Source organism: Hypanus sabinus, chromosome 18 (assembly GCF_030144855.1).
Source record: "Hypanus sabinus isolate sHypSab1 chromosome 18, sHypSab1.hap1, whole genome shotgun sequence".
NCBI classification, from domain to species: Eukaryota; Metazoa; Chordata; class Chondrichthyes; order Myliobatiformes; family Dasyatidae; genus Hypanus; species Hypanus sabinus.
This window is the reverse complement of record NC_082723.1, coordinates 60,847,916-60,862,063: the sequence shown is the minus strand read 5'-3', so window position 1 is coordinate 60,862,063 and position 14,148 is coordinate 60,847,916. Positions and strand designations below refer to the sequence as shown.

Genomic DNA, 14,148 nt, shown 5'->3' with positions numbered 1-14,148 from the left:
GTTTGTATTTCATGCATCTGATGAAAGCTGGTGCATAGTTGTTGCTGAAATTCAAATTTAGTGTATTGTTGCAAGTTCCAAATGTACTTTGGGATTCAACAGCCTCTGAAATGATGTACTGTGCTGTTTCTGTATAGTTATTTCAGCAGAATGGATGAGTGAATATGGTTCTTTATTCAACATAATTATTACTTGAGGCTGTGTCACTTGTTAGCTGTTCTACATTTTAACAAGGGAAAAAGAAGTTCAATTTCAGTTAAACTATGTTTGTGGATTATTGGAATCACAATTGGGTTTACTATCGCCGAAACGTGTCAGGAGATCTGTTGTTCTGCAGCAGCGGTGCAGCACAAGACGTAAACATTACTCCAAGTTACAAAAGCTAGATACGTAAGTAATGCAAAAGAAGAATAATTAGGTAGTGTTCATGGGTTCATAGAAATCTGATGGCAAAGTGGAAGAAGCTCTTCCTAAAATGTCGAGTGTGGGTCCCTAACTGAGAAGAGGGCATAACAGATGGAGCTGCCTGAGTCTACAGCCTTCTGTAGCCTCTTTCAACCCTGCACATTGAACCCTCCATACCAGGTAGTAATGCAACCAATCAGAATCCTCTCCTTTCTGCTTCTGTAGAATTTTGCAAGAGTGCCCGGTGACACACCAAATCTCAAACTGCTAATGAGGAATAGTCTCTCTCATCTCAGATGCCCCCTGACCTACTGAGTGGATTCAGTACTTTCTGTTTGTTTAATGTCAGTGTACTGTGGGCACCAGAGAATGAGGACACTCAAGTTTCTTTGTGTTTGTGGAGTAAAAAGAAGCCTGGTGTCTGACATTATTTGGTGTTTGTATTCAGAATCAGAATCAGGTTTATTATCACTGGCATGTGACGTGAGATTTGTTAACTTAGCAGCAGTTCAATGTAATACATAATAGAGAAGAAGAAAATAAATAAAGTAATAATAACAATAATAATAATAAATCAGTTATAGTATGCATATATTGAATAGATTAAAAATTGTGCAGAAAACAGTAATAATATATATTTAAAAAGTGAGGTAGTGTTCAATGCCCATTTAGGAATCAGAGGGCAGAGGGGAAGAAGCTGTTCCTGAGTTGCTGAGTGTGTGTGTGGTGAACGACATATAACTGTCTGGACACGCCCCCCCCCGCCCCCACTGACTGCTCCTGTGGCTCCTCCCACTGACTGTGGCTCCTCCCACAGACCCCGGTATAAAGGTGATTGGAGCCTGAGCCCTGCCCTTAGTCTCCAGGACGTAGCATGGTGGTCAATTGCTGCTTGTTCTTTCTTCCAGTCAATAAAAGCCTTTTTCTTGCCTCACATCTCGGAGAGTTATTGATGGTGCATCAGTGTGCCTTCAGGGTTCTGTACCTCCTACCTGATGGTATCAGTGAGAAGAGGGCATGCCCTGGGTGCTGGAGGTCCTTAATAATAGATGCTGCCTTTCTGAGACACCGCTCCTTGAAGCCACACAGTCATGGGTATAGAGAACGTAGAGCAGTGGGCTAAGCACACACCCCTGAGGTGCACCAGTGTTGATCGGCAGTGAGGAGGAGATACTATCATCAGTCTGCACATATTGTGGTCTTCGGGTTAGGAAGTCGAGGATCCAATTGCAGAGAGAGGTACAGACGCCCAGGTCCTGCAACTTCTCAATCAGGACTGTCGGAATGATGGTGTTCCATGCTGAGCTATAGTCAATGAACAGCATCCTGACATGGGTGTTTGTATTTATATAACTGTTTAGCAATACATCATAATATTATTGTTTCTGTTTGTTAATTATAATTTTAGGGACAACAAGGAAAAAGGGGGTTCTTGGGACCAAAGGGGAAACAAGGTCCAAAGGTGAGTCTGACATTAATGCAGGAGTGTTACTGTCAGAAAAACTTACTGAGATGATCACCTTAGCAAAATCATCTGTTCTTTCATTTTCCCCCCAATCACACATGCTGCTTGTGTGCATTTATAAGTTTAACTCACTACTGTGCCGTGTGTGTACGAGGCAGTGTTTCTGGTGGCCTGCTCCTGAAGCATGGCACAATACAGTAAAGCATTTCCTGCATTGAGGCACAGTTAGTCAGGAGCCCAGAACGTTGCACGTGTCTCGGTCTCTCAGGAAGTAAGCACAGACTTGGTGTTCTCCCGAAAAGGAAGGAGAGAACAATCAAGTTGGAAAGGTCAGGCTTTTCCATGCAAATGCAGTAGAAGCTGAGGAAATATTAGCTTTATTTGTCACATGTACATCAAAACATGGAAACATAAGTGAAATATGTTGTTTGCATCAATCGCCATGGATCTGCTGGGGCAAGTGGCACCAATATTGCAAGCCCACAACTTACTAACCCTAACCTGTACATCTTTCGGAATGTGGGAGAAAACCCAAGCACGTAGAGGAGAACATGTAGTCACGGGGAGAACGTACAAATTCCTTACAGCCAGCAGCGGGAACTGTAAAACATGGCGCTAATGACTGTGCTACCATAATGCCCTTCGCCCGCCCCCTTTCTTGTCACATGAACAGCCTAAGGAGGTAAAACGTCTTAAAACTAATTCTCCAGTTGAACTATTTTACAGGGTCCACAGGGCAAACCTGGTGAGAGAGGAGCGCCTGGGTCACCAGTAAGTAGGTGTTTATTGGAATTATGATGATCTTTGGTTTTCACAAGGTAAAATGCATATTTTTCATGTTGTTGTAGGGAAATGTGGTATGCATCTCCTACTTCAGCTGAATGAATAAATCTGTCTGAGTTACCCTAGTAATTTAAACATTTGATTGCAGGGGGCTTGATGGCAGCTCCAGGTTATTTAAGTTGTGCTTTCTTCAGCTGAGTTCAACTGCTCCTCTGCTCATTTGTGATTGAAAGGCTGAACGTTTTCCTCCTTAGACTTCAATGAGCAGCAGGGATTTTGGGGAGGACTTGACAAAACCCTACATCAGAATTCTGGCTTATTAGCGCTTACACGTGTCATGAAATGTATTGTTTTGCGGCAGCTGTACAGTGCAAGACATTAAAATTGATATAAATAAATGAACTGGGCTGCTCCAAAGAGTGCTACATGCGCTCATTTTCACCCTCGGACATTAGGCTCCAGAATGAGCCGGGGAAGTGATGACCCCCTCCTGTTAGACTGCTTGTGGTAACTTATATTTATTCTTTCACCTTCTCTTCTAATATTTGTATATCTGTGCACTTGCAATGCTCCTGTCACACTGTAATTTCCTTTGAGATCAATAAAATATGTATCTATCTTTCGATCTCTATCTAAACAAACAAATTGTATGAAAAATGAATAGTGAGATAGTGTTCTTGGGTTCATAGAACGTTCAGAAATCTGATAGCAAGCGAAAGAAGCTGTTCATAAAATATCAGAATCAGGTTTACGATCATGAAATTTGTTAACAGTGGCAGCAGTACAATGCAATACATAATAAATATAGAAAATAAATAAATAAAACAATTACAGTAAATATGTAATGTATATTAAGTAGTTACATTAAAAATAGTGCAAAAACAGAAAAGAAAAAGTGAGGTAGTGTTCACAGGTTCAATGTCCATTTAGGAATCAGATGGCAGAGGGGAAGAAGCTGTTCCTGAATCTCTGAGTGTGTGCCTTCAGGCTTCTGTACCTCCTACCTGATGGTAACAGTGAGAAAAGGGCATGCCACGGGTAATGAGGTTCCTTAATAGTTGACGCTGCCTTTCTGAGGCACTGCTCCTTGAAGGTGTCTTGGATACTATGAAAGCTACCCAAGATGGAGCTGACTAATTTTACAACTTTCTGCAACTTACTTTGATCTTGTGCAGAAGCCACCACCCCCCCCCCCCCCCCACTGTCCCCATACTAGATGGCAATGCAGCCTGTCAGAACACTCTCCACGGTACATCTGTAGAAGTTTTTGAGAGTTTTAGGTGACAAACTAAATCTCCTCAAGCTCCTTGACTTCTTTATAACTGCATCGATATGTTGGGACCAGGTCAGATCCTCAGAGATCTTGACACCCAGGAACTTGAAATTTCTAACTCTCAACACTTCTGATCCCTCTATGAGGATTAGTTCATGTTCTCTTGTCTTACCCATTCTGAGGTCCACTATCAACTCTTGTCTTACTGACATTGAGTGTCAGGTTTTTGCTGCAACACAAGTCAACTAGCCAGTATACCTCGCTCCTGTACACCCGCTCATCTCCATCTGAGAATCCACCAACAATGGTTGTATCGTCAGCAAATTTATAGATGGCATTTAAGCTATCTCTAGCCATGCAGCCATGGGTTTAGAGAGAATAGAGCAGTGGGCTAAGTAAGCACACACCCCTGAGGTGCACCTGTGTTAATCATCAGTGAGGAAGAGATGTTGTTATCAATCTGTACAGATTGTGGTCTTCCGGTTAGGAAGTTGAGGATCCAATTGCAGAGGGAGGTTAAAAGGCCAAGGTTCTGTACCTTCTCAATCAGGTCTGTGGGAATGATGGTATTAAATGCTGAGCTATAGTCAATGAACAGCATCCTGATATTGGTGTTTGCGATGTCCAAGTGGTCTAAGGCCACATGAAGAGCCATTGATTGTGTCTGCTGTAGACCTATGGTGGTGATAGGCAAATTGCAGTGGGTCCAGGCCCTTACTGAGACAGGAGTTGATTCTAGTCATGACTAACCTCTTGAAGCTTTTCTTCACAATAGATGTGAGTGCTACTGGATGATAGTCGTTAAGGCAGCTCACATTACTCTTCTTGGGCAGGTGTCAACTTCTGACCATAGCAGTGAGAGATTGAAATTGTCTTTGAATACACATGCCAGTTGAGTGGCACAAGTTTTCAGAGCCTTACCAAGTACTCCATCATGGCCTGCCACTTTGCGAGGGTTCACCCTCCTTATAGACACCCTGATGTTGGCCTCTGAGACAGATATCAGAGGGTCAGCAGGTGCAGCAGGGATCTTCACAGCTCTAGTTATATTCTCCCTTTCAAAGCGGGCATAAAAGACATTGAGCTCATATGGTAGTGAAGCATCGCTGCCATTCATACTATTGGGTTTCACTTTGTAGGAAGTAATGACATGCAAACCCTGCCAGAGTTGACTTACATCCAATGTCACCTCCAACCTCACTCAGAATTAATTCTTCACTCTCGATATAGCCTTCTGCAAGTTATCCCGGTTTTCTAGTACTGACCTGGGTCACCAGAATCGAATGCCACAGACCTAGCGCTCAACAGACGATGAACCTCCAGGTTCATCCATGGCTTTTGGTTTGAGGATGTACAGCAAGTCTTTGTAGGCACACACTCATCCACACAGGTTTTAATGAAGTCAGTAACAACTGCAGCATACTCATCCAGATTCAAAGATTAATCCCTGAATACAGTCCAGTCCACCGATTCAAAGCAGTCCAGTAGGCGCTCCTGTGCTTCCCTTGTCCAAACCTTCTTGGTCCTCACTGCTGGTGCTGCAGTCTTCAGTCTCTGCCTGTTCTCTGGGAGTAGAAGTACAGCCAGGTGATCAGACTTCCCAAAGTGTGGGCGTGGAACAGCACGGTAAGCACTTCTGATCTTAGTGTAACAGTGTTTCTGGTGTGTTGTTTCCTCTGATGATAATTATTTAGTGACTTTTTCAAGCTGGCCTGGTTAAAATCTCCCAAAACAGTGGAGAAGGCATCAGGGTATGCTGTACCATGCAGGTAGATCCCATTGCTCAGATCATCCAGAATCTGTTTGACATTGGCCTGAGGTGGAATGTACACCACGACCAGAAAGATAGCTGAATTCCCTCACAGCAGGTAAAATGGACAACACTTCATTGTGAGATATTCCAGGTCTGGTGAGCAGAATTGGGATATCATTGACATATTTGTGCATGAAGAGGTATTGATCATGAGGCATACACCTCCACCCCTGCTGTTGAGAAACCCGTTTAACTTACATCATAGAAAAGCAGGTCCAAAGTTGATTTGAAATGGGTTATTGATTTTCTGTTTCTGGAATATAAGTGTTTTTTATAATTCCTTTAATTTGCATTTCCAGGGCAGAAGAGGTGATCCAGGCCCCAAGGGGTTTAATGGTTTTCCTGTAAGTCTTTCAGATGTAAAACCACAATGAATGTGGTATTTTTTAATTGAGTTCTGTTGGTAATTCACATGAAGGATGTGTTTTTTAGTTATATAGATTTAATCAGAGTTATATAGAACAGAAACTAACCCTTCAGCTCACCTCATCTATGCTGACAGCTTTGCCCAACTGCATTAATCTCCTTGGCCAAAATAGTATCATATCCTAAACTTAAGCATAATGATTGTACCTGATTTCACTACCTCCTCTGTAGCATGATCTGGATGTCAACTGATCCTTTAAAATTCCCTCCTCCCACCTTAAACCTATCCAAGTTTCTGACCCTTTATGCCCCCTAAACACGAGAAAGTCTGCAGATACCGGAAATCCAAAGCAACACACACAAAATGCTGGAGGAACTCAGCAGGCCAGGCAGCATCTATGGAAATGGATAACCAGTCTACTTCCGGGTCGAGACCCTTCATCTGGATTGATATACCTCAATCAAGTCAGTCCTCAGCTTCTTTCGCTCCAGGGAAATCTAGTCCAGCATATTCAATCTCTCCCCATATCTAAAGTCCTGAACACCCGAGTGAGTCTCCTCTGCACTCTCTTCAGTGCATCCACATACTTTCATGTGTGGTGACTAGAACTGTTCACAAAACACAACAGGTGTTTGGTAAAGTCTCAATAGAACGTCTCAAGTTTTATATTCAATGTCCTTAGCGGAAATTTGTTGTTTTGTGGCAGCTGTACAATGCAGGGCATAAAAGTGACTATAAGTTGCAATGTAAAGAAATAGTTCAAAAGAAGAATAGTGCTATTTTATAGGTTTGTGGACCATTCAGGAATCTGATGGTAAGGGGGTAGAAGCACTTCCTAAAGTGTTGAGTGTGGGTATTCAGGATCCTGTGACACGTTGCAAGCATCCTCAGCATGGAGATGGAGATCTGCACCAGTAATGCAGATGATATAGGTTAAAATGTGTTGGTTAAGTGGTTAAGGTGCTGGTCTAGTGATCTGAAGGTCACCAGTTCGAGCCTCAGCTAAGGCAGTGTGCTGTGTCCTTGAACAAGGCACTTAACAACCCATTGCTCTGCAATGACACTGGTGCCAAACTGCTTGGGTCCCAATGCCCTTCTCTTGGATGACATCAGTGGCGTGGAGAGGGGAGACTTGCAGCTTGGGCAACTGCCGGTCTCCCATACAACCCTGCCCAGGCCTGCGCCCTGGAAACCGTCCAAGACGCAAATCCATGGTCTCTTGAGACTAATAGATGCCTAAAAAAAGGGTTAAAATCCCAACAAATTCCACAAGCTGGGAGCACAGTGAATTCCTTATTTTTGCTGATTTTATTTATGGTTTATGAGTCATGAATTCATACATTCAGTTCTGTTATAACATCTGGAGTTACAGTGGTATCAGTAAAGCCACGAAACAGTCATATCAATGTGGAAAGCTATTGTTCCAACCCAGTTTGCCTTGTGTGGTTCTGGCTCCATGTCAGTATTACCAACACTTATCAGCCCTGTGAAATCGTGCGCTCCCATAGCATCAGAGCTATGAGGAATAAACAGCAAGTTCCAGCCTTCCACAAACTGGGAGCACAGTAAATTCCTTATTTTTACCGATTTTATTTACTGTTTATGAGTTGTCAGTCAATTGACTCCAAATCCCTCCAACGGGTAATGTGTCTTCTTCTCAGGGTCCGCCGGGAAACACTGGTACCTATGGTGTCATAGGCAAGCTGGGGCCCCCAGGAGATCAAGGACCACCTGGAGCAACAGGGATCATTGGGCCCCCTGGATATAAAGTATGTGTTCTAATTAAGAATTGCCGTTCTTTCCTGTCATCAGAAAAATTGTAATGCAAATGAGAAATGCTTACAATCACTTCATTGCAAGTGGGCCTCAGTAAAGGTCACGCAAACCATGCAGTAATATTTTAATTATTCCTATCATTGGCCCCGATAGAAATATGCCAATGAATTATGACTTTTTTTTTTCTTTCCCAAGAAGTACCTGTTTCCCAAGAACAGTTCTTCCCAAGAAGAACTGTTTTCAACAGTTTCAAAGGTGCATTTAATGTCAAAGAAATGTATACAATATCTCTCTCTTCATGTGCCTTGAGCATTACACACTTGGGAGATCAAGGCTTTCCACATCGAACAACACCTCGCAGCGTCAACGATATCTCACACACTTAGATCTGTTAGTTCCTTCACAGTGTCCATATATTTTCTTATATAACCATATGACCATATAACAATTACAGCACAGAAACAGGCCATCTCCGCCCTTCTCGTCTGTGCCGAACGCTTACTCTCACTTGGTCCCACTTGCCTCCACTCAGCCCATAACCCTCCATTCCTTTCCTGTCCATATGCCTATCCATTTTTTTTTAAATGACAAAATCAAACCTGCCTCTACCACTTCTACCGGAAGCTCATTCCACACAGCTAACACTCTCTGAGTAAAGAAGTTCCCCCTCGTGTTACCCCTAAACTTCTGCCCCTTAACTCTCAACTCATGTTTGAATCTCCCCTACTCTCACTGGAAAAAGCCTATCCACGTCAACTTGATCTATCCCCCTCATAATTTTAAATACCTCTATCGAGTCCCCCTCAACCTTCTACGCTCCAAAGAACAAAGACCTAACGTGTTCTTCCTTGCCTTCCGCTGCCACTTTTCCCAGGCGTACGGCCTTGAAATGTAAGCTGTTCTATTTCTATACACTACGCATCCTGAAATACTTTTTCTGTCCAACCATCCAGGAAAACCGAGTGCCCAAAGAATGAATGACAGCTAAATGTTAGAACCCTAAAGTGCTCCCCAGCTCCCCCCCCCCACCACATGTAAGCAACTGCAAAGCAATGATTCCCCCCTCCCCACCAGCAAATAAAGCAATGGTACCCCCCCACCAAGCAATCAAGCATGCAGCAAAGCATCAATAAAGATTCAGATTTGCAGTACCCCAAAGACTACTCGATCACCCAGTATTCGACATACCACAGGCTCTCTCTCTCTCTAAGGGAAAAAGAGGTGTCACCGTTTCACAGCGAGAGGGGAGACATAACAAATAACTCATTGATTTACGATGCTAAAAGTCCACTGTGTCGCTTCTTTGGAGCTCTGTGCCCAAAGAACTCAGGTCTCCGGGCACACAGCCAGCTTCCATCTCCCATAACACAGCAAATTCCTTCGGTCTGCCTGCCTCCGGAGCCTCGGAATCCCAGAACTCCAAAGGCGAGCTGATCTCCTAGGCTGCATCCTTGGCATATTGAATAACAGACAGTTGGGAAACCCCGAGAGTGGGTCCCATTCCCGCAAAGAACTGAAGTCAGCATGTAACTCCTGGTCAGGGTCTTCAAAGGAACCCTGAAAGGGAAAAATAGAGATATTAAAGATGGAAATAAGAGCTGTTTCCAAAGATGCAAGCAAAGGAGTCACTGTTAGGTGCTATTGTCTCTCCTAAGCTCCTCCTCCTCTGTTTTCTCACTGTATTAAAGTATGATATAAGAGTTTTTCACACGTGAAATTACAGAAGACCTTTGCTTTCAAGAAAAAGTTATTCAAAATCTTTACCTGGTTTACTTCTGTTTAGGAAAACCTCTTCCCGTTCTTTTCATAACCTTGTTAGTCATGGGAATTACAATACGTTTTTAATGCAAATTATATTAATTCTTATTCTTTCTGCACTCATTTGTCTCTGCTGCTCCCCTAGCCCTATTGTTCAAAGTTCAAATCTTCCCTCAGCTCCACCCTTCAGGTGACATCTTTCTTTACCCTCTCTCCTTGTACCTATAGGAGGCTCATCCTGACCACGACCCATTCTCTGCTCACACAACCTTATTTACATGAAACCAACGAACTTCCCTCCTGGTCCTTGCATTCGCTGATGTTGACGGCCCATTCTGCTTTTTGAGCACTTCCACTGTTACAACTGTGCTGCGATCATCCCTTCCCCTTGATCGCTCAATCCTTGCCAGCTACCTCCCCCCGGCTTCCAAGGTGCCACTGTTCCTCGGGGACCTTGAATATATATTTATCGGCCAGACTTACGCCGACCTTTCCCAGAGTTCTTCTTATAGGAATCCTGAAAGGAAAAGGGAATCAAAAGCATACTTATAAACCAGTGGCCATAGACATGGGAGGCCATTCTGCCCATCAAGTCTGCTCCACCATTCAATCGTGACTGATTTATTTTTCTCTCAACCTCGTTGTCCTGCTTTCTCCCTGTAAACTTTGGTGCTCTTACTAATCAAGAACCTCTCAACACTTGCTTTAAATGTACCCATTGCTTGGCCTCTATAGCCTGTGACAATAAATTCCTCTGGCTAAACAAAAATTCCTCCTCATCTCTGTTCTATCAGGATGTCCTCTTATTCATCTTTACAATCTGATCTCTGCAACTGCTACCCGACTGAAATAATTGTTGGCCACTACCAGTATCCCATGGATGGAACTCCAGGAGAAGGAATTATTCATTCTCTCTCTCTCTCTCTCTCTCTCTCTCTCTCTCTCTCTCTCTCTCTCTCTCTCTCTCTCTCTCCCTCTCTCCCTCTCTCCCTCTCTCCCTCTCTCCCTCTCTCCCTCTCTCCCTCTCTCCCTCTCTCCCTCCCTCTCTCTCTCCCTCCCTCCCTCTCTCTCTCCCTCCCTCCCTCTCTCTCTCTCCCTCCCTCTCTCCCCCTCTCTCTCTCTCTCTCTCTCTCTCTCTCTCTCTCTCTCTCTCTCTCCCTCTCTCTCCCTCCCTCTCCCTCTCCCTCTCCCTCTCACTCTCCCACTCTCTCTCCCACTCTCTTCACTCTCTCACTCTCCACTCTGATGTGCTTTACATCTTCCTGCATTAACTCTTTGTTTTTGGACATCTGAGTAGGACCATACTGGTTCCATCCATACCTATTCACAACAATCATCTGCACCAAAATATCTCTGTTCCCCAAAGGACATACCAGAAGTACCACCCCTTCCCTGATCTGCCTGACCTCCACCACCCCCCCGGAACGTCACCTGAAAACACAACCGCACAACTTGTGCTGGTACACCAAACAATGCTCACTTAAATCTTCATAGACTCTTACATGGTCAGATTACTTGTCTAACGTTCAGATACCCAGTGATGAATTTTGCTCAGATTATTTACTGTAACCATTGTTGGCGAGGCACCATTAACACAGAGGCCAAGGACATGATCTGGAATCACTGAGGACACACAGATTTTGAGAAACTTTCTCTTTGTGGTTTATTAATGTAATGGGCTGGATTGTGCTCGGGGAGATGTATCCCAGCACCTGTACTCTCCCCATAGAGGTACTATCCTGCTGTGCCAGTGCAAGTCCCACTTTCCTGGAATCCACAGAAGTCCACCAACCAAATCAATGACTGGGCAGTGAATGTCACCCGGCCTCCCCAGCACAACTCTGACCACTGACAGAGGTCTCCTCCCCTCTGAGATACGTCATATGTTTGGATACACAGAACATAAAACAATATGTTTCCCTTCCACTTTTCTTTCATACTTGTGCTTATTTAAGAGTTCCTTAAATTTCCCTAATGTATCTGTCTCTACCATCACCCCTGCAGTACATTCCACTCTCCTGCCATTCTCTGTGTTGGAAACATACCTCTGATACTCCCCGCATATGTCTCCACCAATCACCTTAAAATTATGCCCTCTCGCATTTGCCATTGCCGCCCTGAGAGAGAGGCTGTCCACTCTGTTGATGTAATACACACAAAATGCTGGAGGAACTCAGCAGGCCAGGCAAGATCTATGGAAAAAATGTACAGTTAGCGTTTCTGGCCAAAACCCTTCAGTAGGACTCTTAGCATTTAATACATTTCTATCAAGTCACCCCTAAGTACCTTCATAAGATCCGTCTTGCATCCTTATAACTCTCAGGAGCTCTGTCTGATGCTTGCTTCCTAAACCCTAAGTATTCTTCCTTCTTCGTTTTCACTGGATGTTGCACATCTCCTGTAAACCATGGTTCCTTCACAGCACCATCCATTCCCTGCCTCAGTGGAACAAACCAGCAAGAAACCCCGTGCATGTGCTCCCTAAACCACCACCACATTTCCACTGTGCATTTCCCTCAATACTTCTCTTCCCAATTTACACTCCCTAGTTCCTGCCTAAAAGCATCAAAACTCCCCCTCCACCAGTTCAACACTTCTCCGTATCATCTGCTCGGAAAACAGTAGCAATTTATTTAATTAATTTCCGGATGTTACTAAGGTAAATAATATAATTTAAAGCACAGTAAATGACCGTTAAGTTAATTAAAATGTAAGTCTGAAGAGTCATGAATAGGAGGCTTCCAGATGAACATCTTTCTGTTGAAGAGCAGCTGCCCTTTTGAAGTGAATGGGTCACAGTAGCTGGGACTGTGTGGACACAGATCTGCGTCTGGAGCTGTGCTCACCCAGGGATGCATACACTGGGACTTTGTTTCTGACTCCACAGCGTCTAACTGCTGCTGTACTCCATGTTCAAATGCAGCCAGTACTGGAACATCTCTGCAGTGCTTCGCTGGAAATACCGCTGAGACGTCAGCGTAATAGGTGACAGTGCTATCGAGCTTCTGCTCACTTTTAGCAATGCATCTATTAATACTGCTCAGGATAAAACTTTGCTAAAGCATGAGAGTGTGTATCGGCCACTAAACCATCTCGGTATGGGGAAACTCTGCGGTGACCAAAACTCATAACTCCTTAGTTTTGATTTATTCTCTGAGATTTTGTAAAGCCATTGTTGTATTTCACTCCAACACAAGAGGAGATGGTTGTGTCAAACCATAGGTAGGAGAAGAACTGGCTTTCTATTATCCATGAAAGCACAGAGGGAGCCATTGACTGTGTGGTTAATTAAAAATGAAGGTGCTATGAAATTAATAAAAACTGAAAATGCTGAAAGCACTCATCAGGTCAGACAACATCTGTGGAGAGAGACACGTGGTTAACTTTGCAGGTCAAAGACCCTTTCTCAGACAGGGGAAAAGAGAAAACTCGTCGTCAGCTCAGAAGTCAGTATCAGATTTGTTATCATTTACTTTTAGGTTGTTTTGTGACACAGTGTATGTTTTATCCCAGCTTTCCAATGCCCTTACCCTTATCTTAAAGTGCTAAATTCATTGGCAGGTAATCTCCATTAACTGTGCCTTGGGATTTTTTAGGGAAGAGAAGGAGCCACTGGACCTGAGGGACTCTCTGGACAGAAGGGAGAAAAGGTAAAGTGTTGGCAATTTACAATTTACAATTTACAAGGATTTTGCCAGGACTTGAGGGCCTGAGTTATAGGGAAAAGTTGAATACGTCAGGACTTTATTCCCTGGAGTGTAGAATAAAGAAGGGAGATTTGAGGGGTGTAGATAGGGTAACTGCAAGTAGGCAGTTTCCACTGAAGTTCTAAAGCCATTGTTGGGTCAGATGAGAACCAGAGGTCATATTGTAGGTTAAGGGTGAAAGGTGAAATGTTTATGGGGAACCTAAGGATAATCTTGTGAGCTACCAGTGAAAGTGGTGGATACAGGTTCAATTGCAATATTTTACAGGAGTTTGGATAAGAACATGGATTGGAGAGGTATGGAAGGCTAAGATCCAAGTGTGGGTCAATGGGACGAGGCAGAATAACAGTTTGGCATGGACTAGATGGGCTGAAGGGCCTGTGCTTTATGACTCTATGAAAATGATGGACACAAACATCTCTGGAAGAGTGTTGTTATGTAGCAGGTGTGGGCTGTTCAGTTCTACAGAGCTGCAGCTTTCAGCGATTTGCAGAGAGCACACCCATTTTAGAATGACCAGTTATTCAAGTTGCAAACGCTTTTCTTTCCCTGTAGGGTGAAACTGGTCCATTGGGAGGTGTTGGTATAGCAGGGCTGGATGGTGAGCAGGTAATATGACTTCCGGTTTGATTATTTCCCATTGCAAATGGACAGAGAGATGGCAGTTCATGAATTACTGTACATGCGTTTTTTGCTTGTGTTTTACCATCACTGAATATCCTGTCAATGTTGGCTTAAATTTTAATCTAAATGTTACAGATAAAATAGTACTCAGAGGCTGCTGATCTAACCATCTCCCTA

The 14,148-nt window shown here is 43.7% G+C and overlaps 1 protein-coding gene across 1 annotated transcript in view; it reads left to right on the top strand.

Moving 5' to 3' along the window:
• LOC132407258 (collagen alpha-1(V) chain-like) overlaps window positions 1-14,148 on the top strand; it is a 202,960-nt gene that overhangs the window by 104,517 nt on the left and 84,295 nt on the right. Inside the window, exons 26-31 of the mRNA XM_059993518.1 lie at window positions 1,814-1,867; window positions 2,597-2,641; window positions 6,039-6,083; window positions 7,768-7,875; window positions 13,237-13,290; window positions 13,903-13,956. Coding sequence (XP_059849501.1) covers window positions 1,814-1,867; window positions 2,597-2,641; window positions 6,039-6,083; window positions 7,768-7,875; window positions 13,237-13,290; window positions 13,903-13,956 — 360 coding nt within the window. The remainder of the gene's footprint in view (window positions 1-1,813; window positions 1,868-2,596; window positions 2,642-6,038; window positions 6,084-7,767; window positions 7,876-13,236; window positions 13,291-13,902; window positions 13,957-14,148) is intronic.